Below are 15,228 nucleotides of genomic sequence, written 5' to 3' on the forward strand. Positions count from 1 at the left end.
ACTCTTCCTGTGTTTTTCAAGATGGCTACTAAACTACTTCTATAATCTATGATGTATAACAAGATAGATTGAAATGTTTAATATATAATTAACTGTGTCCATTTCTCTCTCAAATGAATGTAATTACTTATTGGTTGAATGCTCTGTCAATCAAAAAAAGGAGGGGGGCGCTCATGGCTGCCCAATAAAAGCATCATAATGGACACCAGCAGAAAATACTATGGAAAAACGGCACACGGGCCTTTCAGTGCAGGTAAAGGGGTTAATAGTATCAGTCAATATTTGTTCAATTATCCCAATAAATCTAAATAATTTCACAACCTTGAATTACTGGAAATACTTTATACATTTCAAAAATGCTTCAACAATGACTTTACAGGACTTTTAATGCCTTCACAATCATTTATTTCAATAAAACTCATATATAGAGTTAGAAATTGCTTGAGATTGAGAAAATGTTCCTCAATCGTCCATAATGCTTTGCACAAATAGAACAGATTAGCAAAAAGAAAATATTTACAGCAAATTAAATACTTATCATTAATAAATGTATTAAGCATGGCCCAAAGCCATTCACAGGCATCTATATAAAGCTTTGGTTGAAGATTCAATTCTGTCATTAACTTACTTTCTGTGAGAAAGTAACTATGCATTTCTTTTCTTTGGCAGTGGAACAAGAGCAAATCCAGAAGAGAACTTTCACCAACTGGGTCAATGCTCAGTTGGCAAAGGTAAGATTGCCTCCTCACTCTAAAAGCTGTTTCAACTGACAAACCCAACAGCTTGTTGTACTTACTGAAAGACGGACGAAAACGCTTTTAGTTATTGACTAAATTCAAAGCATGTGAAATTAGGGCTACCAGCTCTGAACATTTAAAGACCGAAATGTTCCCCTTCGATGTGTCGTGGAAAAATCAATTTCCAAGCACTGTTCAGGTAAAATCACTCAATCAGGTTTATTCATATATTGTGCACAATACAGAGAGCTTGTAGGGCAATCAGTAATGAAGCAGGTCTGGATGAAAAGCTCTGCCAGGCAGAGAAACACATGAGTTTTATACAAAGGGATAAGGAATCCAAAGCATGGGAAACAGACTGGTTCCCATGCAGCTGTGAAAAACAACATCCAACCTTGTACATGTAACCCAAATAGTGAAAACGTGGTGGGAATATACAGTAGTTTAAACTTAATTAAATTGAATGGAGAACATTTGTGGATATCAGTTTTCAAGTCCTATCCCATAATATCAGATGGGTTTAGGTTTGGACTTTAACTAGGCCATTTGAACATATGAATATATTTTGATCTAAGTCATTCCATTTTAGCTCTTGCTGTATATTTAGGTTGTTGTCCTGTTGAATCGTGAACCTCCACCCTAATCTTAACTTTCACAGCCAGTAACAGGTTTTCTTTTAAGATTATCCTTCATCCATCTTCACATCAGCTCTAACTAGCTACCCCATAGTGGCAGATTTCCTCCCAGAGAGCATTGTTTTTCTCCAACAGACTATTCCACTGAAGACACTTATCTGCTCTATAAAGCAGCAATTTGTTTAGTTAATTAGTAAAAGTAAAAAATAGTTCCAAACTGGATGAGACAGTCTCTTAATTCAAAATAAAAAACAGAAACAATAAATTCTATTTATTTTAAGCAAAGGCTGAATTCTGATTGCTCCTGTTCTATTGTCACATTGAAGTAAAATCACCAAATTATTAATAATTTCTACATATTTCAATTTGATTTGAATCATAAGTTGTCTGAGAAACGAATATTTTGTAACCAATGTAATGAACCTTAAATCAATCTGCAGATGTTTCTTAATTTTCTATTTAAATCATACACCCAGTCATATTTATTTTACCAATCCTGTACCCTTCTTTTAAACACTTTAAAGTGATCAGTTTAAATGAAAAAGAAATCCTGTTTTCAGGATAAGAGAAAACATGTTAGAATAGGCCATGATGAAAAATCAAGTTCGCTAAAGACCACAATTTCTGTTTTTATTCATTTTAAATCCCTCTTTTACTGGATTCCAAAGTATTTATAACCAATAAAACCTTCCTGCCATAAAAATGTATAAAATGTGTAGTGTGCTCCATGTAAATCTGTCCTGTTTTTTATCATCCCAATTTTAAAAATAACCTGAAAAATAAGAACAAAATTACCAAATTTTTGCTTCCAATTTTTATTATACCAAATAAATTTGAAGCAGTTATCAATGAAGCAAAACTTCTAAAGCTTCAACACAGCAGATGCCACCCTGTTTGTTTTCAATCTTACCTGTAAAATCTTAAGTAAAAAGCCTCCTGCTGTACAAACAGATGATTTTGCTTTAACTTAAATTTTTATAACAGAGTATAATTTATGTAATCATTGTCATTTTAGATATCTCTGTTCAGTATTTGTCTAAATAAATGTATCCAATGCAGGTCACAGATCCACATGTGTAATGCTTAAAAATTTCCCCCTTTGATTTTTTTTTAAACCATATCACTCACAAGTAGTTTTATTACTTTTTCCACCTTTTTGAAAGATTTTCTGTTTAATCAAGAAACGTCAGAAATATAAGACCACTCTGTAACTCTCTCTGGATGTATCCCCACCGTAATTATAAACAAAACATTTACTGTCTCTACATAGTTTAAAAATAAGAAAAGTATTACTACATCTATTCACTACAGTGACATTATATTTACATAGTGCTTCTAAAAACCCATCAAAGACTCCCCACAATAAACTCATTCCCTCTCAATCACACTCAAGGAGACTCGTTCACATCTTCTTATAAGAAGATGCAGGATGTAACTCCTGCATCAGACTGACCAGAACCGGTTGGGTCTGTTTACTGACCCCTCAGGCCCCTAATAAAACAAAGAACACAACTTCATTCTCAGTATTTTAAGGTATTTCTCATATCGGTTAATCTTACCAAAATAGTAATCTTACAAAAATAATGCTTTACCAAATAAGCAAATATTTATTTTATGAATCATGTTTCCCCACATTATTATTATTATTATTGTTATACTTTATGTTTATTGACTGTGTTTCATTTATCAAACACATACAGAACACAGAGCGGAACAACTGTCGAAAAGAAGAATTACTGACATTCTGACAAAGATGAACAGATACAGGATGAAAAACAGCATACACATTTACATCCCAATCTTTGGGTTTTTTGAGCAGCGTTTAAAGTGACAGTATAAGAGACCTGATTCAGTTATTATTTTCTAGAAATCTAGCCAATTTGCTCCATCTCTTTTTGTAAAGGTCCGCTTGCAGTCTCAGCTTGAATGTTAATTTTTCCATTTTGTGGGTTTCGTCCACCAGTTCCAGCCAGTTCTTTAGCGTTGGTGGGTCAGGTTGAAGCCATTTCCGAGTGATCAAATTTTTGGCTGTAGCACTGAAGAGTTTTATTAAATATTTGTCACACATGTTCAAACTTTCAGGAACGGCTCTGTGCAGGAATAACATGGTGGGTTGTTGGAGTTTAAGATCCAAAATTGTTTCAATCTTCTCCAAAACTTCTTTCCAATAAGACTTGATCTTTATGCAGGACCAGAAAATATGGGTGTGATTTGCCTCTGTGTCCCGCATCCTCTCCAGCATTTAGAAGCATTTGGGTTTCTATAAAACTGCTGCTTTAGTGTTCTAAAAAATGGTAGCAAGTTTTTCCAACTGAATTCCCGCCAATAGTTTGAGGAGGAGGTTGAAGCAGCGGATTCACATATATTGTTCCACTGTTCTTGTGGTATTTCAGTATTCAACTCCCATTTTTTTCTAACAATCTGTTGACATTCCTCTGGACCCCAACAACCCCTGATAAAGTTTGGAAATGGTGATCTTGCCAGGTTGTGAAACAATTTGAATTATCTCGTTACGTGGTAGTGTGTTTTTGTCCAGTATCCTGCAATAAGCAGTTGTTCCTTTCTGTGACCAGTTTTAAAAACTGGAATCTAATTGGTTAGAGGTAAAATCTGAGTCAAAGGCGGCCCATCTGAGAATTTATATTTGGTTATCCAAGTTTAATTCCTTAACCACTTCAAACCAGGTCAAAAGGGTAAATGGCACTAGGGGATGTAATGTTTTCCAGCATGCTGCTGCAAGTTTCTGATCCCCAATCAGAGCTTGTATTGGAATGTTTCCAACTTGGTTTCTAATTCTTTCCATCCAGCCTCATACGTATGGTCACTCCACTGTGCTACTGTTTTGAGTTGAGCTGCAAGGTAATAATCATGAAGATTTGGGAGTGACAACCCCCCTTTTTCTTTCCTAATTGTAAGAGTATTGTATCTAATTCTGGGTTTCTGTCCCTTCCAAATAAAACGAGATATCAATTTGTCCCACTCACAAAACTGAGAATGAGGGATTTTAATAGGCTGTGAAGGACCGAGTTAAAAATAGGAGGAGCCACAGGACAAATCAGAAAAATAGGGTTTTTTATTTTAACCCAAAGATTACAAACGACAAGATAAACTGAGCTCATAAAAGAGGTCAAAAAAACAAAACTGAACTCAGGCAAAAATGTAAACAAACTGGCTGCACAAACAAACATAACTGACCTCCCAAAGAAATGACACACAGGGGTTTAAATACTGGCTGATCAGACCAATTAAGACACAATAGGGGTAACTAAACAAAATACAATTACAAACAACACAAAACAAATAACAGTACAGCTAAGTTTGACTAAACTAAAGACCTAAATGAAAATCAAAATTAATAAACTTTAAATACTAATATTTACTTAAATACAAACTTATCTAAACAAAGAAACTACAAATTCCCTCTGCCAGCAGGAACTAGTGGTTCAGTCCAATCAGTATTTCAGCCTGCTGAGCCCTGGCCCCCATCCTTTGTCTGGCACTCCAAGGCAGGTAAGTACCAATGGGAAAACAAACAGAGTTAATCTTAGGCAAACAAAATTAACTTTAAGTTGACATAAATACATATGTTAACTAAATGTGCGCGCTAACAAATAGAACAAATGTATCCATCCATCCATCCATCCATTTTCTTTACACCCTTCTTCCCTAAATGGGGTCGGGAGGGTTGCTGGTACCTCTCCAGCTGCGTCCCGGGCGAGAGGCGGGGTCACCCTGGACAGGTCGCCAGTCTGTCGCAGGGCAACACAAAGACATACAAGACAAACAACCATTCACACACACACTCACACCTAGGGAGAATTTAGAGAAACCAATTAACCTGACAGTCATGTTTTTGGACTGTGGGAGGAAGCCGGAGAACCCGGAGAGAACCCACCATGCACAGGGAGAACATGCAAACTACATGCAGAAAGATCCCCGGCCGGGAATCGAACCCAGGACCTTCTTGCTGCAAGGCAGCAGCTCTACCAACTGCGCCACTGTGCAGCCCCAAATGTATCCAAATCAACTAATAAATGTTTTTATTGAAACTAAAGTGTTGTTGTTTATATGAAAAATAAACTATGCATAAAAGTTACCGACAGAGTGTGGCCAAGGATTTGGCCATCACATAGGCAGAGAAATAAAAAGGTCTAATAACTTAGTTAAAGTTAATATAGATCCCGACCACTGTGTGAGGTCTTGTTTAATTCCCCTATTTACAGTTTCAAAATTTTATTTGTACAAGTCATTCAGTCAATCAAATACACCCAAGTATTTGATTGTTTTATTAGACCAATCGATAGGGATTTTATCTTTAAGCTCAACCAATGGGTAATAGTCAAAACACATAATCTGTGTTTTATCCATATTAAGTCTGCATCCTGAGTGGGTGCCAAATATGTCTAGTAACTTTAAGACAGCCAGGATAGATTGCTCTGGGTTCGAGAGATATAGAAGAACATCATCAGCATATAGTGCTATTTTATGTTCTCTTGAATTTCTTAATATACCATGAATATCATTGTTCTCCCTAATTGCCTGGGCGAGAGGCTCTATGTAAAGTGCAAAAAGAGTTGGGGAGCGGGCAGCCTTGTCGAGTGGATCTCTCCAGCTTTATTGTGTTGATCCTAGCTGTGGGTGACGCATATCATGTTCTAATAATATTGATTGTGGTAAGTAAAAAACCAAATCGTTCCAAAACTAGGCTTCACTAAGCTCCAACATCCTACAACCTTTTTTCTTCCATTGTAGGAGGAATAGCCCTATTCTAACTAGGGTCTTTAACTAGATATTCTTAGAATTATTCCCACATTATTCTCAGAAGGGAATCTCTGGAATCTACCTGGAGGGAATAATGTGGGACATGAAGAGGTGCGGTTCGTTGCCAACATTGGAGGAGAAACATGAGGAGCTAAGGTTCTCTGGCAGCACAGTGGGTGACATCCATGGCATGAATTGAGAAGACGAGGAACTCAGGTCCTGGAGTAACTCTGGTTAGGAAGGGATCCAAAGCACCACTAGAGGATATCTATGTGGAAAACTACAGGCAAGTATAAACATGAGAAATGCTAGGAAATTTAAGAGACATAGCTCAGAGAGGCTCCGAGTACCAGAACAGTTTAACACTCAGGTACTGGCGACTCACTCCTCTTATCGCCACACTGATGATGGTAAACAACTTGCAGGTGTGTGTGGAATCCAGGAGTAGGACCCGCCCTCCAGAAGATTGTAGTCTCCAGTCTCCATCTGGCAGTCAGGAATGAAGGCAGTAGAAAAAAGCCAAAACTCCATTTCCCAACAACATGAATCTTTCACAACATGTATGAGGGAATGGATTCAGAACCTCCTGAGCTGATGTGAATGTGTATTCTTTCTCTTTCCTGTAATATGAAATGGTTGTTGGAGAGGGAGGTGGTAGGAGTGAATTTGTAGGTGTTTACTATACATTATGTATATATTTGCAGTCCTGTTTTTAGTTTTTTTAATACTTTAATTTTTTTCTACAAAATGTGAAAGAATTTATTTAAATACAAAACACTAAACATTCATATTTGCCAAGATGAGCTAAAATATGAGGTTACAGATGATAAACTAGGAGCAATTTGGGAACTGTGGTCTGAGGAGCTTGCTGTTATGACTTAAACATATGACCTGTATGACTTTATTTTGTGACAGCGGAGGCCACCATCAACCATAAGAGACCTGTTCAATGATTTCCGGGATGGTTCCAAGCTGTTGGATCTGCTGGAGGTGATGAGTGGTCAGTCCATTGTGAGTACTGTCTCTGCTCAAAACTTATAAATTTCCCACCTCAAAGCCAAAACATGTTCTAAGAAATCCTTTGACTTGATTTTGTTTTTCAGAATCGGGACAAAGGCAGAGGATTGTTTCAAAACAGGAGCAACATTGAGAAAGCAATTACCTTTCTGAAGAAAAAATCGGTAAATGAAAAGTAAATATATATTCAAAGTTGATGCTGAGAACTTTATTATTTGTCATTCATAAACATTTATGATGACACATGACAAAAATATCAAAAATATATAACATAAAATGACTGTGTCAATGACGGTTGACACAATCAACTGAGCAAAACGAAGGAATGGCATAATTTGCATGCCATTTAGCTTATATATAAGTAATGATGTGAACCTGAAGAAAAAAGTTGTGGCATCATGACTAAAGCTAGAGAATTATGTGGTAGTGGTCAAAACATCGGGAATTCAAAGTTCCATTTTTGAAGAACAAACAATGACTTCACAAAACAGATGCTTCATTGACCCATTATAAAATGACCAGAACTGACGTGGGAAGTTTATTTTGTGCAGTGGTCTGTACGGTGGCCCTGAGGTGCAAACTACTGCAGCATTAACAAAGCACAATTACGAATTACAAAAGCAATGCAACATTAACAAAAGCACTACAACATTAAGGAAACGGAAAGGGTATGTTCTCGTTGGAGACCTGAGAGATCGCTGATTGGACGACGGTGCTTTTGAACCGGAAGTTATGGCTTGAGCCCGTTGTTATGATAGCCAAGGGTGTAGGTTTGGTCTAAGTTTTGGTGGGACCTTAAAACTTACTGACAATCCACCCCCCACCCCCGCACCGACCATTTTTGACCAGTGGTAACCTGGTTTGTATTCACACGAGCTTAACTTAATTTAAAACTAACACTTCAGATGCCATATTTACTGAGATAATTTCACAGTATATTACATATCTGAAAACTAACACCTCACCTGGAGCCCTGAAGCTCCAGCCACCTCTCCATCGTTCTGCTCTGCCCCTTGCTCTGCTGTCTGAGCATCCTATGTGAAAAAATATTACATAATTAACAGACCTATTCTACCTCACATTACGTGCTGATGTAACCGGATCCCTTCTGCGTTGTGCTGGTTATTAGTTGTTAGTCAGGCCGTGACTCTGTTTGGCTTTCATCGATTTATTCTGACGAAAATATCCAACAGAAAAACAATTGTTACAAGCTGCCCGCTCCAAGTCCTACACAAACAAAAATACATAACAGAAATTAACTTAATAAATCTACAAATAAACTGGAAGTATTTAGATAGAAAGTAAATAGGACACACCTCTCCCGCAGGACAACATGACAAAAGGGGCGGGCCTAAGGGACGCAAACATTTTAAAGACAAAACCATAGAAGAAGAAATAAAAAGGAGGGGCTACCGTTCTTAAAGTAACACATTCAAAACAATGACAGCTTTTCGGTCAGGTAGAGAACAATACAAATAACCAAAAGAAAGATATTTTGTGTAATTATAACATACAACTAGGTTACATTGACCTTACTAAACACTGGACTTTACAACAAATGCGTTGCGTGATAGATATCTAACTTATGGGTCCACTCACTGTACTTACAGCCGAGGTAGCGAAATAACTTCTAATGTCTGTCGTCCTTTTCTCTTTTGGTGGCGACATGGTCTCGGAGACTCATAATAAATGTCAAACTCAGAAGGAGACGCGTTCACTTTCAGCACCATGGACCAAGCTTCCGTTCCACGTGTGGCCAGCTGGCCGCCGCGTGTTGCAGCCAATCAAAGAACGTAGATCCACGTTCTTTGAGCCAATAGCGGCATGGGTCGTCATAGTTCATAACAGCAAATTTTAAAATGAATGCTACCACTGCGTAGTACATTGAAATGTTAAAATAATCAATGTAGATTTTCGTTTATTTATTTTGTTTTTGTTAAAAAATACATGTTTTTTTTAATTAATATGGCAAAAATTGGTTGGGACTATTTTATATCCCTTGAATATTGGTCGTGACACGTCACGACCGTCCATACCCAAACCTACGCCCATGGTTATAGCGTCCGCCATATTGAAAGTGGCTTATCTATCAGCAAGCTAATACAAGTAAATAGATTGAACTTTGTAAAGTGCCGTTTCAAGTTAATAAATGCCACTGACACAATCTCTCATACATTATTATTTATTTTTTTTATAGATTTAAAGAAACAATTTGTGAAATTGGGAGATGTGGAATCTGATTGGCAGGAGACTGTCTGTGGAGTACCACAAGGATCAGTATTGGGACCAGTTTTATTTAATCTTTATATAAATGATATCAGTAAAGTGTCCAATGTATTAAAATTTATCTTATTCGCTGATGACACAAATATTCTAGCCTCAGGAGACAATTTAGAGCATCTTCTCTCAACAGTCACTTCAGAGATTAGTAAGTTAAAGATATGGTTTGACCATAACAAATTATCCCTAAATTTGGACAAGACGAAATTCATGGTCTTTGGGAACTGTTATAAAAATACTGAAATCCAAGTTCAAATAGAGGACGTAACTCTAGAAAGGGTTTTTGCTAATAAGTTCCTCGGTTTAATAATAGATGACAAAATCAGTTGGAAACCTCATATTCAACATTTACAGAGTAAACTCAGTAGAAGTATATCCATATTGGCTAGAGCTAGACATGTATTGAATGCTAAATCACTTTATATTCTATATAACTCTCTGATTTTACCATATCTATCATATTGCTGTGAAGTGTGGGGAGTTAATTACAAGAGCTCTTTACATCCGATAACCGTCCTACAGAAACGAGCCATTAGAATCATCCATAATGTCGGTTATTATGAGCATACAAACCCGCTCTTCATAATATCCAGAATTCTCAAATTTGACGAGCTTGTAGAATTTAAAATGGCTCAATTTATGTTCAAGGTATCTAAAAAGTTGTTACCTGAGCACATACAGAGCACGTTTTCTGAAGAAGGGGTGTAACTTTATGGGTCACTCAAACTTCAAGATCCGCAATTTTAGAACAACAAGAAAAAGCTTCTGTATTTCAATTAAAGGTGTAAAGTTATGGAATAAGTTACATGAAGATTTAAAACAAAGCAATAGTTTAACACAATTCAAAAGAAAGTACAAAGAGGTAATTTTCAATAGATACACACATGGGGACAGAAAGCAATAAGGTGTGTATTGAAGATAACAACTTGGTGTAAGGGTTTAGAAAGATAAACCAGCATAAAATGGGAAAATGTATAGGTAAATATTAGTAACTGTTACTTCTGACTGCCACTTTGATTTTGATTTTTTTTAATGACAGTAGGACTCTAAAGTCTCAAGTGTTTAGGGGTAGGAGTTTATAAGTTCTCACTTCTTCCTACCCCATTTTGAGCATGATATGTTAACTGAAACTAAAAATCTGTATTTTCTCTTCTTTCTTATGCACTTCTTGTTACTGTGCACTATTTTATTTTTATATTTGTATCATGTTCGAATAAATTTCATTTCATTATTATTTATAATGCAATGCAATTTTAATGCAATATGTAAACAAACGTGTGTGCCCTTCTGTAACTACTGGCCTTCCCTAGAGAGTCACAGATCGAACATTTTGGGTTTAATTTCTGATCATGGACTGCCGAACAAGTTTGATGTGCAGAGACAGATTTTAGCTGATTCTGATTTATCTTAGAGTGTAATTATAAAAAATATAATAGTCCTGAAAATATTTATTTCTAGACCTCATGCTGTTTGTGGATATTTCTCATTTTCTGAAGTGTGGAGTCAAACTTGTGTTACTTATTTAATAACTTTAAATTTGACTTGATAAAGTCCGAAAAGACTTTGAATTTTACTTATGCTCCATTAACTTGGAACTTCATGTGGACTTGCTCCACGGAGCTGCAGTTTCCAAACTTGTGCATCACAGAACAGCCCTCCCCTGTGTTTCCCCTTCAAACTAGCCAGCAGCAATTATAAAACACCTGGTGGAAATAAGCATTTATGCTGAGTTCAATAATACAAACTACTTCTGGTAAAAAATGTTGTTAAAGGGTTAATAGAGGAGCAATGTTGCGATGACTTCCTGAAGGCTGCGTGTCGGAAAGAGCAGGAGTTTGTTAAAGAGACAGAGACCCAGTTTCAGGATGTTGAATTATTAGTCCGATTTCTTTTAAGTCATATTTGATATGTGCAGCATTTTTATAACAACTGAAGGCAACACAGTTACTTGATTGTGCTACAAAATGGCACTAAGTGGTGGAAAAACACATGGAAGCACTTTACTCTTTAAACTATTCTTGAATCAGTTAGCTAGTAATGTCTAGCCATGTTATGGTAATTTTCTATATTTCCCAGACTAAAACAACATAGATTAGACACAAATAACATTTTATCTGCTGCTCAAAATACAAGGTGATCAAATTGCTCCAAATTTCATTAGGTGGCCTTAATTATGTATAGAAGGTAGCAACATTCAAGGATTCAAGGATTTTTTTAAATTGTCATACCACCTTGATCTAAAATGACTTAAAATCCACCACCATCTCCTTGGTCTTCTTCACGTTGATGCAGAGGTTATTTTTCTGCACCACTGCACCAGGTGTTCCACTTCTTCTCTGTATATGGACTCATCACTGTTCATGATGTGTCCCTTTACTGCTGTAAAAGTGTAATTCAAAATCCCTTGGTGTGATTCATGACTAGCCTCTCGAAGGACTTCATGACTGCCGATGTTAAGGTTATAGGTCAGTAGTCATTCAGGCTCATCACTGTGGAGCAATTGGGGACAGAGACAAAAATGGCAGTCTTTAAGCAGGTGGGCACAAATGACAGTGATGTGTTGAAACCTAAGACACCCTGAAAAAAATGACTCTTTGGATGAACATAAATAATCATGGAAAGGTTTTCCATCTGATTACTTTGCTTTATTTCAGAACCATGTAATTCTGTTACTCCTATTTAAATCAAATGTGTTAGGTCAACTTAATTTATTAAGGTTATTTCAATGTAAAGGAATTGTGTTGGCTCAACTTAATATATTATGGTAATAATTTAAATAACATGAGTTGGCTTAACTTATTTTATTACGGTTATTCTATTAAGTTTTGGCTGAACTTAATATATTATGGTTATTCCAATTTAAAGCAAATGTGTTGGCTCAATATAATTTATTAAGGTTGATTCAACTCATTTACTATATTTGGACCCAATGTAATTTAAAAGAGCCAGCCCAACTAATTTGCAATGGTTTGGACCAAATTATTTACTTGACTAACATTAATGGCAATTTAGTTGAAACCAACTTTTTTTTTTCTCCAAAGAGTTTTTGCGGCGCTATTGGCTCATATTTTTTTGAGACAGTAGGTAGACAGGGTGAGGACATGGCAATGGTCACCGGCAGGAGGACATGGCAGGAGTCGAACCAGCAACGTCTGCGTCGAGGACTAAGGCCTCCAAAAGTGCAGTGTGCTAAACCCCTGCACCACCACAGAACACTGGAGAAACCATCTTATGTTACAGTGATACCTTCACACTACTTATTAAGTTGATCCAACTCATAAAAATTAAGTTGGCTCAACAAACATGCTTCATGCTGAAAGAAAACTATTTAATCGTGTGAAAATCCTTTCCATGATTTAATTATGTTAATTCAAAGACTTTTCTGAAAATAAGTGTTTTTTAAAAAAAAATACTTTTTTTACAGTTCTTAAATGCTGAAAGAAATTTAAGAACTGTTTCAGTGCAGTTCTTAAATGCCAATAGTGCCCTGCAGAGAAAAACAAATATCTATAGTTTAATGTGTAACTAAAACCTCTTTGAAGTTTTCCCAGGCACAAAACAGTTATGTCTCATAATCTCTCGTGATCCCCTGATCTCGCTAGACCCTCTTCAGAGGGAAATGAATCTGACTAAATTGAATCACATTATCTCAACTTGAATATGTTATTCAAGTTGAGACAAAAATGATTGTCTCGCGTGAACTCACGTGATATCCTGTATTCTCACTCGGCTTCAGCACAATATCAGTCTGACTATAATGAATCATGTTATCTCAACATGATTAAATTTCATAAACGTGAAGTTGTTGAATTTCTAGTTTATCCAACATGATTGTATCACGTTTTTGTTTGAAACATGAAATTATTTAGTTAAAAGTACATGATATTCTTTTGTTAATCTGATAACCCCCTAAGTTAATTTTTTACAGTGCAGCCACAGTTCCTTTGTACCCAGCTTGGGTTAGGTTGTTGGGGCCTGCAGCCTTACGGGGCTTGATTTCCAGGAGGGACTTCTTTACATCTGCTGTGGTCACCAGGTGGTGGTATTAGTCTGGTGCTGAGGGAGTTGTTAGGATCCTCAAAGTGGGCGTAGAACTTAAGTGCATTTGGCAGTGAGGGGTCCCTTAAGCATTGTGAACTCCTTATGATGTAGTCAGTGATGCACTTGATCCCCTTCCATATGTGCTGGGGGTCGTTGGTGGTGAAGTGACCTTGAATTTTCTGGGCGTATGCGGCTTTGGCCCTCACAATCCCTTCAGCCAATTCTTTCCTCGCTTGTCGGAGTGCTGATGCCTCGCCTACCCTGAACGCAGCATCCCTGACTTTCAGAAGCTCTCACCTCAGCACTCAGCCAGGGTTTCTGGTTCGGGTAACAAGTTACAGTCCTGGTGGTGGTGACATCATCAGCACACTTGGAGAAGAACAGAGGAGATGTATTCCTCCAGGTCCACCCCTCCTTCATAAGTTTCTGCCTCTCTGAAGACCTGCCAATCTGTACACTGAAAACAGTCCTGGAGAACACAGGCTGTATCCCTGGGCCACACAGTGACTGTCTTCTTCGTTGGTCTAATCCGTCTCATCAGTGGACGACATGCTGGCGCCAGCAGGATGGAGATGTGGTCGGAGAGGACAAGATGGGGGCGAGGAAGAGCTCTGTACGCACCGTGAATGTTAGTGTACACACAGTCCAGAGTGTGTGGGGTAAAAACTGGTAAAAACTGGGCAGAGAGTCCATCAGTTTCACATGGTTAAAGTCCCCCGCAACCATGTAAAACACCTGTGGGTGTGTCATTTGCAGTAAGATAATGGTGTCATGTAGCTCCTTCGATGCTTCGTTGCCGTTAGCAACCGGAGGGATGTAAACAATGGGGATGAACACGGCTGTAAACTGCCGATGCAGATAGTACGGCCGACATTTGGCTCTCATGAGTTCTATCGCCTCAGAGCAGCAGCTTTTAACCAGTCCACAGTTTGTACACCAACCTTCATCTTAAACCAGCATTCAACCTTAAACATCAACTTCCTGTTGACATTTAAAACTTATACAAGAATGAGTAGATGAAACTAGAAAAGAATAAAATAGCATAGAAAATTTGCAGCATGTATAGGTTCTGACTAACATGTAAATCCAAAATATATATTATATACGGGCTATATTAAAAGCCCATAAGCTGGCTATTAATATAGATGATTATCACTGCAGTCTGCTTACTATAGTAAAGCTCCATGGTGGCATTACTAGTACTTCCATTACAAAATTTCAAGTTTGTACAGGTAAGTTTTGGTTAATTTGGAGATTTTTCTGTGTGAAATGAGATGGAACAACTTGGTAACAAATTCAATAACTGAAATTAGACCAAATTAAACTCACTACATATCTGAAAATACCGAAGAGCTTTGGTCTATATCTTCTGACTTTCATCTATTGTTAAGACTGTCAGATTTCCCAGAAATTGCCTGGTTTCAAATCATGAAAAATTAGATTAGTTTTATATTGCCTGGTTGGATGTATCTTATACCTAATCTTACCATTCCTATTGGATTGTAGTGTCAGTTTTCAGAAAATATTTAATTATTGTATTGATATTCTAATGAATAAAATGATTTCACCTGTTAAAATAACAAATACGTATCTCTCTTTCTCTTTAGATCAAATTAGTCAACATAAACACTCCTGATATAATTGATGGCAAACCCTCCATCATCTTGGGTCTAATATGGACAATTATTCTTCAGTATCATGTAAGTTCACTTACGTTTATTGCTTTTACTTTTTTGTTTCTTGTTGGGCATAACTTA

The 15,228-nt window shown here is 37.0% G+C and overlaps 1 protein-coding gene across 7 annotated transcripts in view; it reads left to right on the forward strand.

Moving 5' to 3' along the window:
* LOC122845669 (nesprin-2-like) overlaps window positions 1-15,228 on the forward strand; it is a 283,421-nt gene that overhangs the window by 23,422 nt on the left and 244,771 nt on the right. For all 7 annotated transcript variants that reach the window (XM_044141999.1, XM_044142000.1, XM_044142004.1 and 4 more), the window contains exons 3-6: window positions 670-731; window positions 7,049-7,144; window positions 7,237-7,314; window positions 15,079-15,171. In XM_044141999.1, coding sequence (XP_043997934.1) covers window positions 670-731; window positions 7,049-7,144; window positions 7,237-7,314; window positions 15,079-15,171 — 329 coding nt within the window. The remainder of the gene's footprint in view (window positions 1-669; window positions 732-7,048; window positions 7,145-7,236; window positions 7,315-15,078; window positions 15,172-15,228) is intronic.

The sequence above is a fragment of the Gambusia affinis genome, linkage group LG16 (assembly GCF_019740435.1).
Source record: "Gambusia affinis linkage group LG16, SWU_Gaff_1.0, whole genome shotgun sequence".
NCBI classification, from domain to species: Eukaryota; Metazoa; Chordata; class Actinopteri; order Cyprinodontiformes; family Poeciliidae; genus Gambusia; species Gambusia affinis.